Genomic DNA, 24,961 nt, shown 5'->3' on the forward strand with positions numbered 1-24,961 from the left:
CCAATGTGTGTGGGTGGGGTAGAGTCCGGTGTGTGTGGGTGGGGTAGAGTCCAGTGTGTGTGGGTGGGGTAGAGTCCAATGTGTGTGGGTGGGGTAGAGTCCGGTGTGTGTGGGTGGGGTAGAGTCCAGTGTGGGTGGGTGGGGTAGAGTCCAGTGTGTGTGGGTGGGGTAGAGTCCGGTGTGTGTGGGTGGGGTAGAGTCCGGTGTGTGTGGGTGGGGTAGAGTCCGGTGTGTGTGGGTGGGGTAGAGTCCAGTGTGTGTGGGTGGGGTAGAGTCCAGTGTGTGTGGGTGGGGTAGAGTCCGGTGTGTGTGGGTGGGGTAGAGTCCAGTGTGTGTGGGTGGGGTAGATTCCAGTGTGTGTGGGTGGGGTAGAGTCCGGTGTGTGTGGGTGGGGTAGAGTCCAGTGTGGGTGGGTGGGGTAGAGTCCAGTGTGGGTGGGTGGGGTAGAGTCCGGTGTGTGTGGGTGGGGTAGAGTCCAGTGTGGGTGGGTGGGTTAGAGTCCAGTGTGGGTGGGTGGGTTAGAGTCCAGTGTGGGTGGGTGGGGTAGAGTCCGGTGTGTGTGGGTGGGGTAGAGTCCAGTGTGTGTGGGTGGGGTAGAGTCCAATGTGTGTGGGTGGGGTAGAGTCCAATGTGTGTGGGTGGGGTAGAGTCCGGTGTGTGTGGGTGGGGTAGAGTCCAGTGTGTGTGGGTGGGGTAGAGTCCAATGTGTGTGGGTGGGGTAGAGTCCGGTGTGTGTGGGTGGGTAGAGTCCAGTGTGGGTGGGTGGGGTAGAGTCCAGTGTGTGTGGGTGGGGTAGAGTCCAGTGTGTGTGGGTGGGGTAGAGTCCAGTGTGTGGGTGGGTAGAGTCCAGTGTGTGTGGGTGGGCTAGAGTCCAGTGTGTGTGGGTGGGGTAGAGTCCAGTGCAAGAGAGTAAAAAAAAAATATATAAAAAATAAATGTAAAGGGTCAGTGCAGGTAGCCATTAGATTTGCTATATAGCAGTCTTATGGCTTGGGGGAAGAAGCTGTTCGGGGTTCGGTTGGTTCCAGACTTGCCGCTTGCCGTGCGGTAGCTTGCCGTGCGGTAGCTTGCCGTGCGGTAGCTTGCCGTGCGGTAGCTTGCCGTGCGGTAGCTTGCCGTGCGGTAGCTTGCCGTGCGGTAGCAGAGAGAACAGTCTATGACTTGGGTGGCTGGAGTCTTTGACAATGTTTTGGTGCGTTCCTCTGACACCGCCTGGTTTTGAGGTCCTGGATGGCAGGGAGATCGGCCTCAGTGATGTACTGGGCTGTACTCACCACCCTCTGTAGCGCCTTGCGGTCGGGTGCCTTGCAGTTGCCATACCAAGCGGTGATACAGCCAGTCAAGATGCTCTCAATGGTGCAGCTGTAGGACTTTTGGAGGATCTGAGGATCTGCTCTCTCTTTACCTCTCTGAATCTTCTCTCCTCCTCCAGAACCATGACCCCGGCTGCGTCGCCTGTCGTATCATCTACCGGTCGGATGAGTTCCACCCTCCCATCCTGGCGCCGCGGGCGGACATGACAGTGGGGCTGACTGGCCAGTGGGTGAGCCAGCGCTGTGAGGTCCGTCCTGAGGTCCTCTTCCTGACCCGTCACTTCATCTTCCATGACAACAACCAGACCTGGGAGGGCCACTACTACCACTACTCTGACCCCATCTGCAAACACCCCTCCTTCAGTATCTACGCTAGAGGGAGGTACAGCCGAGGAACGCACTCTACTAGAGTTATGGGAGGCACGGAGTTCGTCTTCAAAGGTAAAGGGTCAAAGGTTGAGGTTAAACCCTGTTGCGGTTCATTTTGAAGTGTGTGGTTGAGATGTTGATCTGAGTATTTCAGAAAAAAATGTATCACTGAACTCATCTCTTGCATTCTCTCCCTCTCACCCCCCTCCTACCCCCCCTCCAACTCTTCCTCTCTCCCTCTCACCCCCACTCCAACTCTCTCCCTCCCTCCTACCCCCCTCCAACTCTCTCTCCCTCCCTCCTACCCCCCTCCAACTCTTCCTCCCTCCCTCCTACCCCCCCTCCAACTCTTCCTCCCTCCCTCCTACCCCCCCCTCCAACTCTTCCTCCCTCCCTCCTACCCCCCCTCCAACTCTTCCTCCCTCCCTCCTACCCCTCCTCCAACTCTTCCTCCCTCCCTCCTACCCCTCCTCCAACTCTTCCTCCCTCCCTCCTACCCCCCCTCCAACTCTTCCTCCCTCCCTTCTACCCCCCTCCAACTCTTCCTCCCTCCCTCCTACCCCCCCTCCAACTCTTTCTCCCTCCCTCCTACCCCCCCTCCAACTCTTCCTCCCTCCCTCCTACCCCTCTCCAACTCTCTCTGTCCCTCCCTCCTACCCCCTCTCTCCCTCCCTCCTACCCCCTCCAACTCCCTCCCTCCCTCCTACCCCTCTCCAGTGAACCACATGCGTGTGATGCCCATGGACCTGGCCACCACTTCTCTCCTCAACGTGTTCAATGGTAACGAGTGTGGCGCCCAGGGCTCCTGGGAGGTCGGAGTTGAACAGGACGTCACCCTGACCAATGGCTGCGTGGCGTTGGGGATCCGCCTCCCACACACAGAGTACGAGCTGTTCCGCATGGAACAGGACGCCCATGGACGATACCTCCTATACAACGGACAGAGACCCTCCGACGGGTCCAGCCCCAACCGGCCGGATAAACGAGCGACCTCGTACCAGATGCCCCTGGTCGAGTGTTCCGCTAGCAGTCAGAGGTCAGAGGGCATGGGAGAGGAGGATGAGGACCGACACCTTAGGCTGAGTAATGATGGAACACCGTGGAACCAGAACAGCAGGAACTTTGCTGCGGTTCTCGCATCGTTGGTTTCACTTCTGTTGTTCCGTTGCCATAGTTAAGGAACAGACATAGAGACACATAGAGACACTGACGAGAGACGTTATAGTGTGAATGTGTACTGTGGAACATGAGAGAGGATTCTATTCTACCCCTGAGATGACAAACTACTGTAGCTTCTACCCTGTGGGAAAGGAGACTGCTTCTGTGACTTAAACGCACTTGAACTTTTTCAAGGAGCTCTTTTTGGCTCCTTGAACGTTATGGAAGCTGGGGGTTGACAAGGTGGAGGGCGAGTGGAGAGAGGGGGGGCGAGTGGAGAGAGGTAGGGTGAGAGGAGAGGGGAGGGTGAGAGGGGAGGGCGAGTGGAGAGGAGAGAGGAGGGCGAGTGGAGAGAGGTAGGGTGAGAGGAGAGGGGAGGGTGAGAGGAGAGGGGAGGGTGAGAGGGGAGGGCGAGAGGGGAGGGCGAGTGGAGAGGAGAGAGGAGGGCGAGTGGAGAGAGGTAGGGTGAGAGGAGAGGGGAGGGTGAGAGGGGAGGGTGAGTGGAGAGGAGAGAGGAGGGCGAGTGGAGAGAGGTAGGGTGAGAGGAGAGGGGAGGGTGAGAGGGGAGGGCGAGTGAAGAGGAGAGAGGAGGGCGAGTGGAGAGAGGTAGGGTGAGAGGAGAGGGGAGGGTGAGAGGGGAGGAGAGGGTGAGAGGGGAGGGCGAGTGAAGAGGAGAGAGGAGGGCGGGTGGAGAGAGGAGAGCGAGGGGAGAGAGGAGAGCGAGGGGAGAGAGGAGAGCGAGGGGAGACAAGTTCCATTAATATCTGGGTTCCTTTGAGCTCCGTTATTACAGAGGACGTACTGTTGGTACACCACCTGTAGTAGCCATACTACCACTGATGCTCTGTTGGTAAACCACCTGTAGTAGCCACACTACCACTGATACTCTGTTGGTACACCACCTGTAGTAGCCATACTACCACTGATGCTCTGTTGGTAAATCACCTGTAGTAGCCATACTACCACTGATGCTCTGTTGGTAAACCACCTGTAGTAGCCACACTACCACTGATGCTCTGTTGGTAAACCACCTGTAGTAGCCATACTACCACTGATACTCTGTTGGTACACCACCTGTAGTAGCCACACTACCACTGATACTCTGTTGGTAAACCACCTGTAGTAGCCACACTACCACTGATACTCTGTTGGTAAACCACCTGTAGTAGCCATACTACCACTGATGCTCTGTTGGTAAACCACCTGTAGTAGTCACACTACCACTGATGCTCTGTTGGTAAACCACCTGTAGTAGCCATACTACCACTGATGCTCTGTTGGTAAACCACCTGTAGTAGTCACACTACCACTGATGCTCTGTTGGTAAACCACCTGTAGTAGCCACACTACCACTGATGCTCTGTTGGTAAACCACCTGTAGTAGTCACACTACCACTGATGCTCTGTTGGTAAACCACCTGTAGTAGCCACACTACCACTGATACTCTGTTGGTAAACCACCTGTAGTAGCCACACTACCACTGATACTCTGTTGGTAAACCACCTGTAGTAGCCACACTACCACTGATGCTCTGTTGGTAAACCACCTGTAGTAGTCACACTACCACTGATGCTCTGTTGGTAAACCACCTGTAGTAGTCATACTACCACTGATGCTCTGTTGGTAAACCACCTGTAGCAGCCACACTACCACTGATACTCTGTTGGTAAACCACCTGTAGTAGCCACACTACCACTGATGCGCTGTTGGTAAACCACCTGTAGTAGCCACACTACCACTGATGCTCTGTTGGTAAACCACCTGTAGTAGCCATACTACCACTGATACTCTGTTGGTAAACCACCTGTAGTAGCCATACTACCACTGATACTCTGTTGGTAAACCACCTGTAGTAGCCATACTACCACTGATACTCTGTTGGTAAACCACCTGTAGTAGCCACACTACCACTGATGCTCTGTTGGTAAACCACCTGTAGTAGTCACACTACCACTGATACTCTGTTGGTAAACCACCTGTAGTAGTCACACTACCACTGATACTCTGTTGGTAAACCACCTGTAGTAGCCATACTACCACTGATGCGCTGTTGGTAAACCACCTGTAGTAGCCACACTACCACTGATGCTCTGTTGGTAAACCACCTGTAGTAGCCATACTACCACTGATACTCTGTTGGTAAACCACCTGTAGTAGCCATACTACCACTGATACTCTGTTGGTAAACCACCTGTAGTAGCCATACTACCACTGATACTCTGTTGGTAAACCACCTGTAGTAGCCACACTACCACTGATGCTCTGTTGGTAAACCACCTGTAGTAGTCACACTACCACTGATACTCTGTTGGTAAACCACCTGTAGTAGTCACACTACCACTGATACTCTGTTGGTAAACCACCTGTAGTAGTCACACTACCACTGATACTCTGTTGGTAAACCACCTGTAGCAGTCACACTACCACTTGTTTACTGCTCTAATTATGTTGGTAACCAGTTTATAAGGCACCTCAGGGGTTTGTGGTATATGACCTAATAAATATATATAAGGGAACACTAAAATAACACATCCTAGATCTGAATGAATGAAATATTCTTATTAAATACTTTTTTTCTTTACATAGTTGAATGTCCTGACAACAAAAATCACACAAAAAATGATCAATGGAAATGAAATGTATCAACCCATGGAGGGTCTGGATTTGGAGTCACACTCTAAAATGAAAGTGGAAAACCACACTGTGGTCGACTTGGAGTTACATTGCGTTATTTAAGTGTTCGCTGTATTTTTTTTGAGCTGTGTGTGTGTTGTTGTGTTCATTTCAGACCCACCTTGCATCCGTCGGACAGAAGATGTTTTCTACAGTAATATTACAAATATCACATTCTTATTGGTACGACAAGTAGATGAAATAAGATACATGTATATGTAAAAAGCAATAATATACTTTATTTCATTGTTAGAAAATAATGAAGATGAACGCGAGCTCCCATGTATGGGTTCAGAGTTAAGGGTTCAGAGTTAAGGGTTCAGAGTTAAGGGTTCAGAGTTAAGGGTTCAGAGTTAAGGGTTCAGAGTTAAGGGTTCAGAGTTAAGGGTTCAGAGTTAAGGGTTCAGAGTTAAGGGTTCAGTTTAAAGGGTTCAGAGTTAAGGGTTCAGAGTTAAGGGTTCAGAGTTTAAAGGGTTCAGTTTAAAGGGTTCAGAGTTAAGGGTTCAGAGTTTAAAGGGTTCAGAGTTTAAAGGGTTCAGAGTTAAGGGTTCAGAGTTAAGGGTTCAGAGTTAAGGGTTCAGAGTTAAGGGTTCAGAGTTAAGGGTTCAGAGTTAAGGGTTCAGAGTTAAGGGTTCAGAGTTTAAAGGGTTCAGAGTTTAAAGGGTTCAGAGTTAAGGGTTCAGAGTTAAGGGTTCAGAGTTAAGGGTTCAGAGTTTAAAGGGTTCAGAGTTAAGGGTTCAGAGTTAAGGGTTCAGAGTTAAGGGTTCAGAGTTTAAAGGGTTCAGTTTAAAGGGTTCAGTTTAAAGGGTTCAGAGTTAAGGGTTCAGAGTTAAGGGTTCAGAGTTAAGGGTTCAGAGTTAAGGGTTCAGAGTTTAAAGGGTTCAGTTTAAAGGGTTCAGAGTTTAAAGGGTTCAGAGTTAAGGGTTCAGAGTTAAGGGTTCAGAGTTAAGGGTTCAGAGTTAAGGGTTCAGAGTTAAGGGTTCAGAGTTAAGGGTTCAGAGTTAAGGATTCAGAGTTAAGGGTTCAGAGTTAAGGGTTCAGAGTTAAGGGTTCAGAGTTAAGGGTTCAGAGTTAAGGGTTCAGTTTAAAGGGTTCAGAGTTAAGGGTTCAGAGTTAAGGGTTCAGAGTTTAAAGGGTTCAGAGTTTAAAGGGTTCAGAGTTAAGTGTTCAGAGTTAAGGGTTCAGAGTTTAAAGGGTTCAGTTTAAAGGGTTCAGAGTTAAGGGTTCAGAGTTAAGGGTTCAGAGTTAAGGGTTCAGAGTTAAGGGTTCAGAGTTAAGGGTTCAGAGTTAAGGGTTCAGAGTTTAAAGGGTTCAGTTTAAAGGGTTCAGAGTTTAAAGGGTTCAGAGTTAAGGGTTCAGAGTTAAGGGTTCAGAGTTAAGGGTTCAGAGTTAAGGGTTCAGAGTTAAGGGTTCAGAGTTAAGGGTTCAGAGTTAAGGGTTCAGAGTTAAGGGTTCAGAGTTAAGGGTTCAGAGTTAAGGGTTCAGAGTTTAAAGGGTTCAGAGTTTAAAGGGTTCAGAGTTAAGGGTTCAGAGTTAAGGGTTCAGAGTTAAGGGTTCAGAGTTAAGGGTTCAGAGTAAAGGGTTCAGAGTTTAAAGGGTTCAGAGTTTAAAGGGTTCAGAGTAAAGGGTTCAGAGTTAAGGGTTCAGTTTAAAGGGTTCAGAGTTTAAAGGGAAATACATTATCCGTACAATGGGACTACGGATAATGACATCACCTACATTATCACAGAGATTTCCTTGACTAATATAACATAACCAATATGCTACGGTTTCGACTCCTCAACCCGATACCAAAAAATAACAAATGTCAAATTAAACACCACTTGTTGCTCTAACCCCATAAAAAACACCTAACACTTCATGGTTACAGGTCAGCAGTTATGCCACATTTATAAATGGTGGTGTTGTTTTTATTTATTTAAGTAAAGTATGGTACTCTGTTCTCGCCTGTGAACCACCTGGTTGTATGTGTCCTTAAACAACCTCTTCATCACAGGGTGTACACTATGTATAACAATTAAAGAATTGATACTGTAAACAGTTTGTTATGGCCTCATTGAGATTTGATAGTGTACACTGGTAATAATGGCCTCATTTTGTTTCAGAGTTTTGTCGTCAGAAGCGTAAACAGCACCAAGTTCAAACAGGGGTATGGCCAGTGTTTCTGTGCCTGCAGGATTTTGTTTGGCTAGAACCAAAGCCTGCACCCACACACTAGCCTTGGCATATGTTCCCCCAACCCTGTACAAGAAATATACCATTATATTTTTATGAGCAGAAGTTTAATTTGAACCTTTTATTTAACTAGGCAAGTTAATTAACAACAAATTATTATTTACAATGACAGCCTAGAGGGTAGCTAGGGACAGTTCAAGCCCTCTACAGCCTAGAGGGTAGCTAGGGACAGTTCAAGCCCTCTACAGCCTAGAGGGTAGCTAGGGACAGTTCAAGCCCTCTACAGCCTAGAGGGTAGCTAGGGACAGCTCAAGCCCTCTACAGCCTAGAGGGTAGCTAGGGACAGTTCAAGCCCTCTACAGCCTAGAGGGTAGCTAGGGACAGTTCAAGCCCTCTACAGCCTAGAGGGTAGCTAGGGACAGCTCAAGCCCTCTACAGCCTAGAGGGTAGCTAGGGACAGCTCAAGCCCTCTACAGCCTAGAGGGTAGCTAGGGACAGTTCAAGCCCTCTACAGCCTAGAGGGTAGCTAGGGACAGCTCAAGCCCTCTACAGCCTAGAGGGTAGCTAGGGACAGTTCAAGCCCTCTACAGCCTAGAGGGTAGCTAGGGACAGTTCAAGCCCTCTACAGCCTAGAGGGTAGCTAGGGACAGTTCAAGCCCTCTACAGCCTAGAGGGTAGCTAGGGACAGTTCAAGCCCTCTACAGCCTAGAGGGTAGCTAGGGACAGTTCAAGCCCTCTACAGCCTAGAGGGTAGCTAGGGACAGTTCAAGCCCTCTACAGCCTAGAGGGTAGCTAGGGACAGCTCAAGCCCTCTACAGCCTAGAGGGTAGCTAGGGACAGCTCAAGCCCTCTACAGCCTAGAGGGTAGCTAGGGACAGTTGGCCCAGTTCAAGCCCTCTACAGCTGGAGAGGTTTCTACCTTTACACCATGTTATCACCACGACAACCCAGAACACTTACCTTACTATTTAAAGTTATCTTGTCTGTGTCACGCCCTGATCTGTTTCACCTGTCCTTGTGCTTGTCTCGAACCCTCCTCCAGGTGTCGCCCATTCTCCCCCGGGTACTTCTCTCCATTCTCCCCCGGGTACTTCTCTCCATTCTCCCCCGGGTACTTCTCCCCCGGGTACTTCTCCCCATTCTCCCCCGGGTACTTCTCTCCATTCTCCCCCGGGTACTTCTCCCCCGGGTACTTCTCCCCATTCTCCCCCGGGTACTTCTCCCCATTCTCCCCCAGGTACTTCTCCCCATTCTCCCCCAGGTACTTCTCCCCCGGGTACTTCTCCCCATTCTCCCCCGGGTACTTGTTCTCTGTCGGTTGCTTGTTTGTCAAGTCAACCAGTGTTTTGTATCAGCTCCTGCTTTTCCCCAGTCTCCATTTTTCTCGCTCTCCTGGTTTTGACCTTTGCCTGTCCTGACCCTGAGCCTGCCTGCAGTCCTGTACCTTTGACACTACTCTTGATTATCGACCCCTGCCTGACCTGACCGTGGGCCAACCTGCCGTCCTGTACCTTGGCCCCTACTCTTGACTATCGACCCCTGCCTTGACCTGTCGTTTTCCTTCCCCTTGTTGCTGCAATACACATTGTTACTTCAACACAGTCTGCATTTGGGTCTTACCTGAAACGTGACAGTCTGATTGTGGAAGTTATTGACTGGGCCTCATAAAATGAGTGCTGATCTAGGATCAGGTCCCCCCTGTCCATGTAATCTTTTTCTTACTCATGAAGATCTTGAAATATATATATCATTTATATCATATTTTTATAAAATGTATTATTTTTGCTGGAAAGTTCAACACTTCTGATGTTTTGAATATAAATGGTCATTCAGCCTTTTCGACCAACAGCCATTATTGATAAATCCATATCTTTTTTTGCGTATTGTTTTAAACTGAAACGTGTATTAGTTTGTGTCTAATTTGAATAAACCGTGTTTGATATGTTTTAACGTCAGGTAAGACTGTGGTCATTCTATTGCTCATGAGCTTTGTTACCATTTTGTCACAGTGTATTAGACTTACGGGTCTATACTCAGTAGGGGACTCTCCACATGTTCCTGGTTTCAATTCAAAACTGAAATAACGGTTACATGGAACTAGGAAGTAATCAGCAGGGGACTCTCCACATGTTCCTGGTTTCAATACGACTGAAATAACGGTTACATGGAACTAGGAAGTAATCAGCAGGGGACTCTCCACATGTTCCTGGTTTCAATATGACTGAAATAATGGTTACATGGAACTAGGAAGTAATCAGCAGAGGACTCTCCACATGTTCCTGGTTTCAATACGACTGAAATAACGGTTACATGGAACTAGGAAGTAGTTAAAGGAGTGACGTGTTGTTGTCATTTGTGTAAATAGGGGCACTACTTTGACCCCAAAACTGTTAAATAGAATTCTATAGAAAAACCGCTCACTCCTGGTGCGTTCCTGTGTGTTAATGTTTTAAAAACGGTCTAACATTTCTTCTTGGTTGATCTCTGGTTTTTAGTGATTATTTTCTGTCTGCTGATCATTGCTTCAGGGGTGTTGAGTCTGTAGGATCCATCAGCAGTCCTTAAATCAGACTTTATGCCGGACCATCACAGTTCGCTAGGTACTCTCCTACTGGAGAGTCTAAGAGGAAGAGGTGAAGCAAGAGGGGTAACTAGGCCCAAAATCTGTCTCCTCCAGCAGGCTACGTTTTTTCATGGAGATCAACAAGTGTCAAATTTGGTCTACAAAAATGTTATGGCTTATTTGATGGAATATGAGTTTTGTAATGATTAGGTTGTTATGAGTGTACTGATAGAAGTAGGACACGTTACATCTTGGCAACTTTTGAGTAGAAAAAAATAAATAATTCATATCGGAGTTGTCGGCATTGAAATTCGAAACTTTCTATGCATATTCACGAGGCTAGCATAGCGTCTATGTATATTCACGAGGCTAGCATATTGCCCATGCATATTCACGAGGCTAGCATATTGGTCATGCATATTCACGAGGCCAGCATAGCGTCTATGCATATTCACGAGGCCAGCATAGCGTCTATGCATATTCACGAGGCCAGCATAGCGTCTATGCATATTCACGAGGCTAGCATAGCGTCTATGCATATTCACGAGGCCAGCATAGCATCTAACTCTCCATTGAGAGAGTGATGACGTCAACACCCCTCATCAAATAACGAGATATATCCACCAATCCAAAGAGAGGAATAGACCCGAGCTTGACAGGGTGCCGTTCCACAGACAACTATTCCCATTGTTAGGGGCGGAGACATACGCATCTCGACATTATATCTGAGTGTGTGCCTCATGTGTACACTCCTCTCCCGATGGCCTCACGGGCACCGCCACACTACTGACACCAACGTAGCGAATTCAGGGCATAGCCTCGACCGGGACTTGAACCCTGGTCCAGCGACTATCAAGCCAAGACCTTAACCGTTACGTCAAGAGGTCCGAACCTCTTGATAAAAATCGTGTGGTGTTGGGGTTAAGGTCGCTACAATGTTAATTCCACGTTACAAAACAAACATGTTGGCTACATGGTGATGTGTTGTATGAGGAGTGTACAGTATATTCTAAAGAGACTACGACAGAGGACGAAACACTATCAAAACCCACATTGTTTTCAGTTTTATTTCTTCTTCGGTTTAAAGCCATGGGAGGGTTGACTCAACAAAAGTCATTTGACTCAAAAAAAAAAGAAGAAAAAGAGGAAGGAAGGATTATAATATGATTTGTACTGAGAAAAATAACAATATAATAATGTAAAGTCTACATTGGTATTGTCAAGGGTAGGAAAGGACAGGTAGGAAAGGGAGGAAGGAAAGGACAGGTAGGACAGGGAGGAAAGGACAGGTAGGAAAGGACAGGTAGGAAAGGACAGGTGGGAAAGGAAGGAAGGAAAGGGACAGGTAGGAAAGGACAGGTGGGAAAGGAAGGAAGGAAAGGGACAGGTAGGAAAGGACAGGTAGGAAGGAAAGGACAGGTAGGAAAGGGAGGAAGGAAAGGACAGGTAGAAAATGGCAGGTAGGAAAGGAAAGGACAGGTAGGAAAGGGAGAAAGGAAAGGACAGGTAGGAAAGGGAGAAAGGAAAGGACAGGTAGGAAAGGACAGGTGGGAAAGGGAGAAAGGAAAGGACAGGTAGGAAAGGGAGAAAGGAAAGGACAGGTAGGAAAGGACAGGTGGAAAAGGGAGAAAGGAAAGAACAGGTAGGAAAGGGAGAAAGGAAAGGACAGGTAGGAAAGGACAGGTGGGAAAGGGAGAAAGGAAAGGACAGGACAGGTAGGAAAGGGAGAAAGGAAAGGACAGGTAGGAAAGGACAGGTGGAAAAGGGAGAAAGGAAAGAACAGGTAGGAAAGGGAGAAAGGAAAGGACAGGTGGGAAAGGACAGGTAGGAAAGGGAGGAAGGAAAGGAAGGAAGGAGGCACCTATTATTTCTCGAGATGGAATAGAAAAGTAGAGAAATTACAAACAGAACAAATGAAGTAGTCTACGGCTGCGTCCCTGTGTAGTGCACTACTTTTGACTAGGGTCCATAGTGCTCTGGTCACGAGTAGCACACTATAAAACGAACCGGGATGCCATGCAACAGGTAGCAAAGGTGGTCGGTATTTGACGATTGAAGAAGTAGTGCTCTCCTTTTTATCTTAAAAATGATTAAAATAACATTTACAAAAGACACTTGACGTTCCATTTAACTACTATTAAACACAACAGACAGAGAACACTTGGTTTATTCCACTGCTTCAGGCCCACAGCGACTCTAGGAGTCAAATGATACCTTACTCCCTAGAGCACTAGGGAGTAGGAACCAGACAGCGCAAACAGATCTGGGACCAGGCTACTATGTCCTGGCCCGGGATTGAGGACTGGAGGTTAGGACCAGGCTACTATGTCTTGGCCTGGGACTGAGGACTGGAGGTTAGGACCAGGCTACTATGTCCTGGCCTGGGGCTGAGGACTGGAGGTTAGGACCAGGCTACTATGTCCTGGCCTGGGGCTGAGGACTGGAGGTTAGGACCAGGCTACTATGTCTTGGCCTGGGACTGAGGACTGGAGGTTAGGACCAGGCTACTATGTCCTGGCCTGGGGCTGAGGACTGGAGGTTAGGACCAGGCTACTATATCCTGGGACTGAGGACTGGAGGTTAGGACCAGGCTACTATATCCTGGGACTGAGGACTGGAGGTTAGAACCAGGCTACTATAGCCTGGGGCTGAGGACTGGAGGTTAGGACCAGACTACTGTAGACCTGGGCTCAATTAGTAGCGTCTCTTATCAAAAGTAGTGCACTACATAGGGGATAGTGTGCCGTTTGGGATGCAAGGTAAACTGTCCTCCATGTTGATTGGTAGTGTACTTCTTCCTGTATGTCCTAAATAGCAGCCTATTCCATTTTTAGTGCGCTAACTTTTTACCAGGGTACCAAGGGCATTACAGGGCTTTGGTCTAAAGTAGTGCACTATATAGGGAATAGGGTGTCATTTAGGATATAACCATCATACCCCTCCACAATCCTGTCTGTTCATCCATCAAGGAATATCCCTTCCCTCTCTCTCTGTGTGTGTGTGTGTGTGTGTGTGTGTGTGTGTGTGGGTGTGTGTGTGTGTACTAGCCATGTGTCAGACCTTGTAAAAAGGCAGCGGGGCCCTGGTACAGACAGACAAAGACCAGACAGACAGAGAGACCAGACAGACAGAGAGACCAGACAGACATGGTCACTGCAGACAAATGGAGGTTCACAGCACTACTTCTGATATGTCTAAGTCAACAGAAATACATCTTCACTAGTCAGTTCCCTCCAGGCCTTTTGATTCCGGAGCAGAGGGATTGTCGTGGGATACGGCAGGCGTTGTGCGTCTCTCAGAACGCAACATCCCAAATGGCACCCTATTCCCCATGTAGTGCACTACCGTTTGACCAGAGCCCTACGGGACTCATCCGCACGAGGGCCCTGGTCAAGGGGAATGGGGTGCCATTCCAGAGCCAACCCCAGTCTACAAGATAAACTTCCCCATGAAGAAGCCGATGAAGATGGCTGCTATGACGACGATGAGGGAGGGCAGGGACGCTGCGGCGGTGTGTTGCATCATGGAGGAGGAAGAGCCTGTCTGATTTGATGTCATGTGATCGGAATGCTGGGCAGCTCTTCTCATTCTAACACCGTCGTCCTGGAAACGCAAAAGAGAGGAGGGGGGGGGGGGGGGGGGAAGCAAGGACACATCAAATACTACATTATAGAACTAGAGAACTATTTTATTTATCTTTTACAAACAAAATGTCGCAGCCAAACCTTGTGTCTGGTTCTCCTTTAAAAAAAGGACCTCACTGTTAAATTGGTCGGTACCGATTGTTCATCTATGACCCTCAACTTTAGTTGCTTGTTTACACACAGAGACCAAGGTCTTTTCTACCATTGAGGTTTCCGTACAGAACAACTAGTTGTCTGTTGTTCACCTACAACCCCTAACCTACAGATACCTACAGTCTGTTGTTCACCTACAACCCCTAACCTACAGATACCTACAGTCTGTTGTTCACCTACAACCCCTAACCTACAGATACCTACAGTCTGTTGTTCACCTACAACCCCTAACCTACAGTCTGTTGTTCACCTACAACCCCTAACCTACAGATACCTACAGTCTGTTGTTCACCTACAACCCCTAACCTACAGATACCTACAGTCTGTTGTTCACCTACAACCCCTAACCTACAGATACCTACAGTCTGTTGTTCACCTACAACCCCTAACCTACAGATACCTACAGTCTGTTGTTCACCTACAACCCCTAACCTACAGATACCTACAGTCTGTTGTTCACCTACAACCCCTAACCTACAGTCTGTTGTTCACCTACAACCCCTAACCTACAGATACCTACAGTCTGTTGTTCACCTACAACCCCTAACCTACAGATACCTACAGTCTGTTGTTCACCTACAACCCCTAACCTACAGTCTGTTGTTCACCTACAACCCCTAACCTACAGATACCTACAGTCTGTTGTTCACCTACAACCCCTAACCTACAGTCTGTTGTTCATCTACAACCCCTAACCTACAGATACCTACAGTCTGTTGTTCACCTACAACCCCTAACCTACAGTCTGTTGTTCACCTACAACCCCTAACCTACAGATACCTACAGTCTGTTGTTCACCTACAACCCCTAACCTACAGTCTGTTGTTCACCTACAACCCCTAACCTACAGATACCTACAGTCTGTTGTTCACCTACAACCCCTAACCTACAGATACCTACAGTCTGTTGTTCACCTACAACCCCTAACCTACAGTCTGTTGTTCACCTACAACCCCTAACCTACAGATACCTACAGTCTGTTGTTCACCTACAACCCCTAACCTACAGATACCTACAGTCTGTTGTTCATCTACAACCCCTAACCTACAGTCTGTTGTTCACCTACAACCCCTAACCTACAGTCTGTTGTTCACCTACAACCCCTAACCTACAGATACCTACAGTCTGTTGTTCACCTACAACCCCTAACCTACAGATACCTACAGTCTGTTGTTCACCTACAACCCCTAACCTACAGTCTGTTGTTCACCTACAACCCCTAACCTACAGATACCTACAGTCTGTTGTTCACCTACAACCCCTAACCTACAGATACCTACAGTCTGTTGTTCACCTACAACCCCTAACCTACAGTCTGTTGTTCACCTACAACCCCTAACCTACAGTCTGTTGTTCACCTACAACCCCTAACCTACAGTCTGTTGTTCACCTACAACCCCTAACCTACAGATACCTACAGTCTGTTGTTCACCTACAACCCCTAACCTACAGTCTGTTGTTCACCTACAACCCCTAACCTACAGTCTGTTGTTCACCTACAACTCCTAACCTACAGATACCTACAGTCTGTTGTTCACCTACAACCCCTAACCTACAGATACCTACAGTCTGTTGTTCACCTACAACCCCTAACCTACAGTCTGTTGTTCACCTACAACCCCTAACCTACAGATACCTACAGTCTGTTGTTCACCTACAACCCCTAACCTACAGATACCTACAGTCTGTTGTTCACCTACAACCCCTAACCTACAGTCTGTTGTTCACCTACAACCCCTAACCTACAGATACCTACAGTCTGTTGTTCACCTACAACCCCTAACCTACAGTCTGTTGTTCACCTACAACCCCTAACCTACAGTCTGTTGTTCACCTACAACCCCTAACCTACAGATACCTACAGTCTGTTGTTCACCTACAACCTCTAACCTACAGTCTGTTGTTCACCTACAACCCCTAACCTACAGTCTGTTGTTCACCTACAACCCCTAACCTACAGTCTGTTGTTCACCTACAACCCCTAACCTACAGTCTGTTGTTCACCTACAACCCCTAACCTACAGTCTGTTGTTCACCTACAACCCCTAACCTACAGATACCTACAGTCTGTTGTTCACCTACAACCTCTAACCTACAGATACCTACAGTCTGTTGTTCACCTACAACCCCTAACCTACAGATACCTACAGTCTGTTGTTCACCTACAACCCCTAACCTACAGATACCTACAGTCTGTTGTTCACCTACAACCCCTAACCTACAGTCTGTTGTTCACCTACAACCCCTAACCTACAGATACCTACAGTCTGTTGTTCACCTACAACCCCTAACCTACAGTCTGTTGTTCACCTACAACCCCTAACCTACAGATACCTACAGTCTGTTGTTCACCTACAACCCCTAACCTACAGATACCTACAGTCTGTTGTTCACCTACAACCCCTAACCTACAGATACCTACAGTCTGTTGTTCACCTACAACCCCTAACCTACAGTCTGTTGTTCACCTACAACCCCTAACCTACAGATACCTACAGTCTGTTGTTCACCTACAACCCCTAACCTACAGTCTGTTGTTCACCTACAACCCCTAACCTACAGATACCTACAGTCTGTTGTTCACCTACAACCCCTAACCTACAGATACCTACAGTCTGTTGTTCATCTACAACCCCTAACCTACAGATACCTACAGTCTGTTGTTCACCTACAACCCCTAACCTACAGTCTAACCTTGAGTTGTCTGTTCTCCTCGGTCAGTTTGCCCATGTCAGCCTGCAGTCTCCTGCACTCCTCTGATAGTTTCTTCATCTCTGAGTCGTCCAGCGAGGCGCTGACCGTCTTCGCCGCCGCCTTCGCCACGGGAACGTCCACCGCCTTGGACGAGTTCTGCACGGGCGCCGCCTTGGACGAGTTCTGCACGGGCGCCGCAACGTCGGTGCTCCCTTCCACGTCATTCTGGAAGAGAACGGAGAGAGAAACCACTTAGGGTGCCACATTACCATCTGGTCGGTGCCCATAGGGTCAAACTGACACCATACAGGGGACAGGGGTTCATTTGGGATTAGGACCAGGCTACTATATACTGGCCCGGGATTGAGGACTGGAGGTTAGGACCAGGCTACTATATCCTGGCCCGGGATTGTGGACTGGAGGTTAGGACCAGGCTACTATATACTGGCCCGGGATTGAGGACTGGAGGTTAGGACCAGGCTACTATATCCTGGCCTGGGGCTGAGGACTGGAGGTTAGGACCAGGCTACTATATCCTGGCCCGGGATTGTGGACTGGAGGTTAGGACCAGGCTACTATATCCTGGCCTGGGATGGAGGACTGGAGGTTAGGACCAGGCTACTATATCCTGGCCTGGGGCTGAGGACTGGAGGTTAGGACCAGGCTACTATATCCTGGCCTGGGATGGAGGACTGGAGGTTAGGACCAGGCTACTATATCCTGGCCTGGGGCTGAGGACTGGAGGTTAGGACCAGGCTACTATATCCTGGCCTGGGGCTGAGGACTAGAGGTTAGGACCAGGCTACTATATCCTGGCCTGGGGCTGAGGACTGGAGGTTAGGACCAGGCTACTATATCCTGGCCTGGGGCTGAGGACTGGAGGTTAGGACCAGGCTACTATATCCTGGGACTGAGGACTGGAGGTTAGGACCAGACTACTATATCCTGGCCTGGGACTGAGGACTGGAGGTTAGGACCAGGCTACTATATCCTGGGACTGAGGACTGGAGGTTAGGACCAGACTACTATGTCTTGGCCTGGGACTGAGGACTGGAGGTTAGGACCAGGCTACTATATCCTGGCCTGGGACTGAGGACTGGAGGTTAGGACCAGGCTACTATATCCTGGCCTGGGACTGAGGACTGGAGGTTAGGACCAGGCTACTATATCCTGGCCTGGGACTGAGGACTGCAGGTTAGGTTAGGAGATTGTCCATACTAGACATGGGTTCAAATGGTATTTGTTTTCTGTTTAAACACTTTAGAGGATGTTTGATTGAGCTTGTCTGGCTGCAGTGGATTAGTGCTTTAGTCCCTGATCAGTCTAACACTGAGTACACCAGAAGGGGATGAGAGACACACTCTGGAACGCTGAGTACACAGGAAAGGGATGAGAGACACACTCTGGAACGCTGAGTACACAGGAAGGGGATGAGAGACACACACTCTGGAACGCTGAGTACACAGGAAGGAGATGAGACACACACTCTGGAACGCTGAGTACACAGGAAGGGGATGAGACACACACTCTGGAACGCTGAGTACACAGGAAAGGGATGAGAGACACACTCTGGAACGCTGAGTACACAGGAAGGGGATGAGACACACACTCTGGAACGCTGAGTACACAGGAAGGGGATGAGACACGCACTCTGGAACGCTGAGTACACAGGAAGGGGATGAGACACACACTCTGGAACGCTGAGTACACAGGAAGGGGATGAGACACACACTCTGGAATTCTGAGTACACAGGAACAGATGTAATTTAGCCCTTAGGTTTTTAAAGCTACTGCTGACAGTGCAGCGAAAATCTGTCTGTCTGCATCCTCACAAACCTGCGGCATCTTTCTGACTTTAACCTCAGAGCTGGGGGCTGTCCTGAACCTCTGTAGATCACTCCTGTTGCAAACACTGCCTGGCGGGGTGGGGGGTAGACCTAGACCCAGTCTGCTGCTGAAGGGGGTACGGAACTCCCCACCACCCCGGGTAGGGGTGGCCCGGGGAGGCGGACGAGACCCCCTCTCATAGCCTGGCTCTCCTGAGAACATGGAGTGTCTGCCCGACTGCACTGGGCTGGTTAACCCTGTTGTTCCTCTAGTGAAGGACCTATTCTCCTGACTGGTCTCCTTTTCTTCTGTCCCTGAGCTGATGACCTGGTGGAGGGAGGGAGGACTATGGGGTGAGGACAACATACCTGAAGAAGTGCGTTGACCTCTTACGAGCCACATCTTTAACGTGACCCTATGGGCCCTAGATAACAGTAGTGCCCTACACAGGGGTAAAGGTGGCTAACAGTAGTGCCCTACATGGGGGGAAATGTGGCTAACAGTAGTGCCCTACATGGGGGGGAAATGTGGCTAAAAGTAGTGACCTACATAGGGGTAAAGGTGGCTAACAGTAGTGCCCTACATAGGGGTAAAGGTGGCTAACAGTAGTGCCCTACACAGGGGTAAAGGTGGCTAACAGTAGTGCCCTACACAGGGGTAAAGGTGGCTAACAGTAGTGCCCTACACAGGGGTAAAGGTGGCTAACAGTAGTGCCCTACACAGGGGTAAAGGTGGCTAACAGTAGTGACCTACACAGGGGTAAAGATGGCTAACAGTAGTGCCCTACACAGGGGTAAAGGTGGCTAACAGTAGTGCCCTACACAGGGGTAAAGGTGGCTAACAGTAGTGCCCTACACAGGGGTAAAGGTGGCTAACAGTAGTGCCCTACACAGGGGTAAAGGTGGCTAACAGTAGTGCCCTATATAGGGGTAAAGGTGGCTAACAGTAGTGCCCTACACAGGGGTAGAGGTGGCTAACAGTAGTGCCCTATATAGGGGTAAAGGTGGCTAACAGTAGTGCCCTACACAGGGGTAGAGGTGGCTAACAGTAGTGCCCTATATAGGGGTAAAGGTGGCCAACAGTAGTGCCCTACACAGGGGAGGAGGTGGCTAACAGTAGTGCCCTACACAGGGGTAGAGGTGGCTAACAGTAGTGCCCTACACAGGGGTAAAGGTGGCTAACAGTAGTGCCCTACACAGGGGTAGAGGTGGCTAACAGTAGTGCCCTACACAGGGGTAAAGGTGGCTAACAGTAGTGCCCTACACAGGGGTAAAGGTGGCTAACAGTAGTGCCCTACACAGGGGTAAAGGTGGCTAACAGTAGTGCCCTATATAGGGGTAAAGGTGGCTAACAGTAGTGCCCTACACAGGGGTAGAGGTGGCTAACAGTAGTGCCCTATATAGGGGTAAAGGTGGCTAACAGTAGTGCCCTACACAGGGGTAGAGGTGGCTAACAGTAGTGCCCTATATAGGGGTAAAGGTGGCCAACAGTAGTGCCCTACACAGGGGAGGATTCATTCCATTCCTGTCATTATTGAAAGAGATCATGATACCTCACATCTCAAAATAGGGCTACTTAATGTTAGATCCCTTACTTCAAAGGCAATTATAGTCAATGAACTAATCACTGATCATAATCTTGATGTGATTGGCCTGACTGAAACATGGCTTAAGCCTGATGAATTTACTGTGTTAAATGAGGCCTCACCTCCTGGCTACACTAGTGACCATATCCCCCGTACATCCCGCAAAGGTGGAGGTGTTGCTAACATTTACGATAGCAAATTTCAATTTACAAAAAAAAAAATGACGTTTTCGTCTTTTGAGCTTCTAGTCATGAAATCTATGCAGCCTACTCAATCACTTTTTATAGCTACTGTTTACAGGCCTCCTGGGCCATATACAGCGTTCCTCACTGAGTTCCCTGAATTCCTATCAGACCTTGTAGTCATAGCGGATAATATTCTAATCTTTGGTGACTTTAATATTCACATGGAAAAGTCCACAGACCCACTCCAAAAGGCTTTCGGAGCCATCATCGACTCAGTGGGTTTTGTCCAACATGTCTCTGGACCCACTCACTGTCACAGTCATACGCTGGACCTAGTTTTGTCCCATGGAATAAATGTTGTGGATCTTAATGTTTTTCCTCATAATCCTGGACTATCGGACCACCATTTTATTACGTTTGCAATTGCAACAAATAATCTGCTCAGACCCCAACCAAGGATCATCAAAAGTCGTGCTATAAATTCACAGACAACACAAAGATTCCTTGATGTCCTTCCAGACTCCTTCTGCCTACCCAAGGACGCCAGAGGACAAAAATCAGTTAACCACCTAACTGAGGAACTCAACTTAACCTTGCGCAATACCCTAGATGCAGTTGCACCCCTAAAAACTAAAAACATTTCTCATAAGAAACTAGCTCCCTGGTACACAGAAAATACCCGAGCTCTGAAGCAAGCTTCCAGAAAATTGGAACGGAAATGGCGCCACACCAAACTGGAAGTCTTCCGACTAGCTTGGAAAGACAGTACTGTGCAGTACCGAAGAGCCCTTACTGCTGCTCGATCATCCTATTTTTCTAACTTAATTGAGGAAAATAAGAACAATCCGAAATTCCTTTTTGATACTGTCGCAAAGCTAACTAAAAAGCAGCATTCCCCAAGAGAGGATGACTTTCACTTTAGCAGTGATAAATTCATGAACTTCTTTGAGGAAAAGATTATGATTATTAGAAAGCAAATTACGGACTCTTCCTTAAATCTGCGTATTCCTTCAAAGCTCAGTTGTCCTGAGTCTGCACAACTCTGCCAGGACCTAGGATCAAGAGAGACACTCAAGTGTTTTAGTACTATATCTCTTGACACAATGATGAAAATAATCATGGCCTCTAAACCTTCAAGCTGCATACTGGACCCTATTCCAACTAAACTACTGAAAGAGCTGCTTCCTGTGCTTGGCCCTACTATGTTGAACATAATAAACGGCTCTCTATCCACCGGATGTGTACCAAACTCATTAAAAGTGGCAGTAATAAAGCCTCTCTTGAAAAAGCCAAACCTTGACCCAGAAAATATAAAAAACTATCGGCCTATATCGAATCTTCCATTCCTCTCAAAAATTTTAGAAAAGGCTGTTGCGCAACAACTCACTGCCTTCCTGAAGACAAACAATGTATACGAAATGCTTCAGTCTGGTTTTAGACCCCATCATAGCACTGAGACGGCACTTGTGAAGGTGGTAAATGACATTTTAATGGCATCGGACCGAGGCTCTGCATCTGTCCTCGTGCTCCTAGACCTTAGTGCTGCTTTTGATACCATCGATCACCACATTCTTTTGGAGAGATTGGAAACCCAAATTGGTCTACACGGACAAGTTCTGGCCTGGTTTAGATCTTATCTGTCGGAAAGATATCAGTTTGTCTCTGTGAATGGTCTGTCCTCTGACAAATCAACTGTAAATTTCGGTGTTCCTCAAGGTTCCGTTTTAGGACCACTATTGTTTTCACTATATATTTTACCTCTTGGGGATGTTATTCGAAAACATAATGTTAACTTTCACTGCTATGCAGATGACACACAGCTGTACATTTCAATTAAACATGGTGAAGCCCCAAAATTGCCCTTGCTAGAAGAATGTGTTTCAGACATAAGGAAGTGGATGGCTGCAAACTTTCTACTTTTAAACTCGGACAAAACAGAGATGCTTGTTCTAGGTCCCAAGAAACAAAGAGATCTTCTGTTGAATCTGACAATTAATCTTAATGGTTGTACAGTCGTCTCAAATAAAACTGTGAAGGACCTCGGCGTTACTCTGGACCCTGATCTCTCTTTTGAAGAACATATCAAGACCATTTCAAGGACAGCTTTTTTCCATCTACGAAACATTGCAAAAATCAGGAACTTTCTGTCCAAAAATGATGCAGAAAAATTAATCCATGCTTTTGTCACTTCCAGGTTAGACTACTGCAATGCTCTACTTTCCGGCTACCCGGATAAAGCACTAAATAAACTTCAGTTAGTGCTAAATACGGCTGCTAGAATCCTGACTAGAACCAAAAAATGTGATCATATTACTCCAGTGCTAGCCTCTCTACACTGGCTTCCTGTCAAAGCAAGGGCTGATTTCAAGGTTTTACTGCTAACCTACAAAGCATTACATGGGCTTGCTCCTATCTATCTCTCTGATTTGGTCCTGCCGTACATACCTACACGTACGCTACGGTCACAAGACGCAGGCCTCCTAATTGTCCCTAGAATTTTTAAGCAAACAGCTGGAGGCAGGGCTTTCTCCTATAGAGCTCCATTTTTATGGAACGGTCTGCCTACCCATGTCAGAGACGCAAACTCGGTCTCAACCTTTAAGTCTCTACTGAAGACTCATCTCGTCAGTGGGTCATATGATTGAGTGTAGTCTGGCCCAGGAGTGGGAGGGTGAACGGAAAGGCTCTGGAGCAACGAACCACCCTTGCTGTCTCTGCCTGGCCGGTTCCCCTCTTTCCACTGGGATTCTCTGCCTCTAACCCTATTACAGGGGCTGAGTCACTGGCTTTACTGGGGCTCTCTCATGCCGTCCCTGGAGGAGGTGCGTCACCTGAGTGGGTTGAGTCACTGATGTGGTCATCCTGTCTGGGTTGGCGCCCCCCCCCCCCCCCCCCTTAAGTTGTGCCGTGGCGGAGGTCTTTGTGGGCTATACTCAGCCTTGTCTCAGGATGGTAAGTTGGTGGTTGAAGATATCCCTCTAGTGGTGTGGGGGCTGTGCTTTGGCAAAGTGGGTGGGGTTATATCCTTCCTGTTTGGCCCTGTCCGGGGGTGTCCTCGGAGTGGGCCACAGTGTCTCCTGACCCCTCCTGTCTCAGCCTCCAGTATTTATGCTGCAGTAGTTTATGTGTCGGGGGGCTAGGGTCAGTTTGTTATATCTGGAGTACTTCTCCTGTCCTATTCGGTGTCCTGTGTGAATCTAAGTGTGCGTTCTCTAATTCTCTCCTTCTCTCTTTCTCTCTCTCGGAGGACCTGAGCCCTAGGACCATGCCCCAGGACTACCTGACATGATGACTCCTTGCTGTCCCCAGTCCACCTGGCTGTGCTGCTGCTCCAGTTTCAACTGTTCTGCCTTATTATTATTCGACCATGCTGATCATTTATGAACATTTGAACATCTTGGCCATGTTCTGTTATAATCTCCACCCGGCACAGCCAGAAGAGGACTGGCCATCCCACATATGCTCTCTCTAATTCTCTCTTTCTTTCTCTCTCTCGGAGGACCTGAGCCCTAGGACCATGCCCCAGGAATACCTGACATGATGACTCCTTGCTGTCCCCAGTCCACCTGACTGTGCTGCTGCTCCAGTTTCAACTATTCTGCCTTATTATTATTCGACCATGCTGGTCATTTATGAACATTTGAACATCTTGACCATGTTTTGTTATAATCTCCACCCGGCACAGCCAGAAGAGGACTGGCCACCCCACATAGCCTGGTTCCTCTCTAGGTTTCTTCCTAGGTTTTGGCCTTTCTAGGGAGTTTTTCCTAGCCACCGTGCTTCTTCACCTGCATTGCTTGCTGTTTGGGGTTTTAGGCTGGGTTTCTGTACAGCACTTTGAGATATCAGCTGATGTACGAAGGGCTATATAAAATAAATTTGATTTGATGATTTGGAGGAGGTGGCTAACAGTAGTGCCCTACACAGGGGTAGAGGTGGCTAACAGTAGTGCCCTACACAGGGGTAGAGGTGGCTAACAGTAGTGCCCTACACAGGGGTAGAGGTGGCTAACAGTAGTGCCCTACACAGGGGTAGAGGTGGCTAACAGTAGTGCCCTACACAGGGGTAGAGGTGGCTAACAGTAGTGCCCTACACAGGGGTAGAGGTGGCTAACAGTAGTGCCCTACATAGGGGTAAAGGTGGCTAACAGTAGTGCCCTACACAGGGGTAAAGGTGGCTAACAGTAGTGCCCTATATAGGGGTAAAGGTGGCTAACAGTAGTGCCCTACACAGGGGTAGAGGTGGCTAACAGTAGTGCCCTATATAGGGGTAAATGCTACCATTTGGAACACATGGATATGACAGTCCTTAACCTTAACCTACTAAGCAGAAAGGAATGTGCCTCTGTAACAAACACAACCGAAGGAGATTCTCTCCAGGGAAAACTGATCAGACAGCACAGAGGACGTTATAATGCACAAGCATTTCGCTACACTCGCATTAACATCTGCTAACCATGTGTATGTGACAAATAAAATTTGATTTGATTTGATTTATATGTACACGCAGCAATGTGGGTCTCCCGAGTGGCGCAGCGGCATCTCAGCGCAAGGGGCGTCACTACAGTCCCTGGTTCGAATCCAGGCTGTAACACATCCGGCCGTGATTGGGAGTCCCATTG

The 24,961-nt window shown here is 48.3% G+C and overlaps 2 protein-coding genes and 2 long non-coding RNA genes across 53 annotated transcripts in view; 2 read left to right on the forward strand and 2 right to left on the reverse strand.

Annotated features, from left to right (window-relative positions):
* Nucleotides 1-3,104, forward strand: part of LOC110508250 (protein APCDD1) — a 33,404-nt gene extending 30,300 nt beyond the window's left edge. The window contains exons 6-7 of the mRNA XM_036966979.1: nt 1,433-1,754; nt 2,400-3,104. Of these exons, the coding sequence (XP_036822874.1) occupies nt 1,433-1,754; nt 2,400-2,860 (783 nt within the window). The 3' untranslated portion in view covers nt 2,861-3,104. The remainder of the gene's footprint in view (nt 1-1,432; nt 1,755-2,399) is intronic.
* A 9,297-nt stretch (nt 3,105-12,401) lies between these two features.
* LOC110509137 (vesicle-associated membrane protein-associated protein A) overlaps nt 12,402-24,961 on the reverse strand; it is a 42,876-nt gene continuing 30,316 nt past the window's right edge. The window contains exons 5-6 of the mRNA XM_036965925.1: nt 16,744-16,968; nt 12,402-13,855 (exon numbers count right to left, since the gene is read on the reverse strand). Coding sequence (XP_036821820.1) covers nt 13,682-13,855; nt 16,744-16,968 — 399 coding nt within the window. The 3' untranslated portion in view covers nt 12,402-13,681. The remainder of the gene's footprint in view (nt 13,856-16,743; nt 16,969-24,961) is intronic.
* LOC118944812 lies at nt 12,703-19,949 on the forward strand. The gene is made up of 3 exons (XR_005040177.1): nt 12,703-12,790; nt 17,166-17,753; nt 17,800-19,949. It is a non-coding gene; the product is annotated as an uncharacterized LOC118944812 (long non-coding RNA).
* Nucleotides 13,879-16,736, reverse strand: LOC118944811. 50 transcript variants are annotated; one of them, XR_005040169.1, is made up of 7 exons: nt 16,360-16,668; nt 16,300-16,327; nt 15,972-16,267; nt 15,560-15,897; nt 15,094-15,527; nt 14,746-15,061; nt 13,879-14,713 (listed from the first exon to the last, which is right to left on the reverse strand). It is a non-coding gene; the product is annotated as an uncharacterized LOC118944811 (long non-coding RNA). The 50 variants fall into 50 exon arrangements; XR_005040165.1 differs by having other exon boundaries at nt 16,300-16,309; nt 16,342-16,668; XR_005040176.1 differs by having other exon boundaries at nt 15,972-16,067; nt 16,226-16,235; nt 16,268-16,668.

Source organism: Oncorhynchus mykiss, chromosome 28, assembly GCF_013265735.2.
Source record: "Oncorhynchus mykiss isolate Arlee chromosome 28, USDA_OmykA_1.1, whole genome shotgun sequence".
In the NCBI taxonomy this organism is placed as follows: domain Eukaryota; kingdom Metazoa; phylum Chordata; class Actinopteri; order Salmoniformes; family Salmonidae; genus Oncorhynchus; species Oncorhynchus mykiss.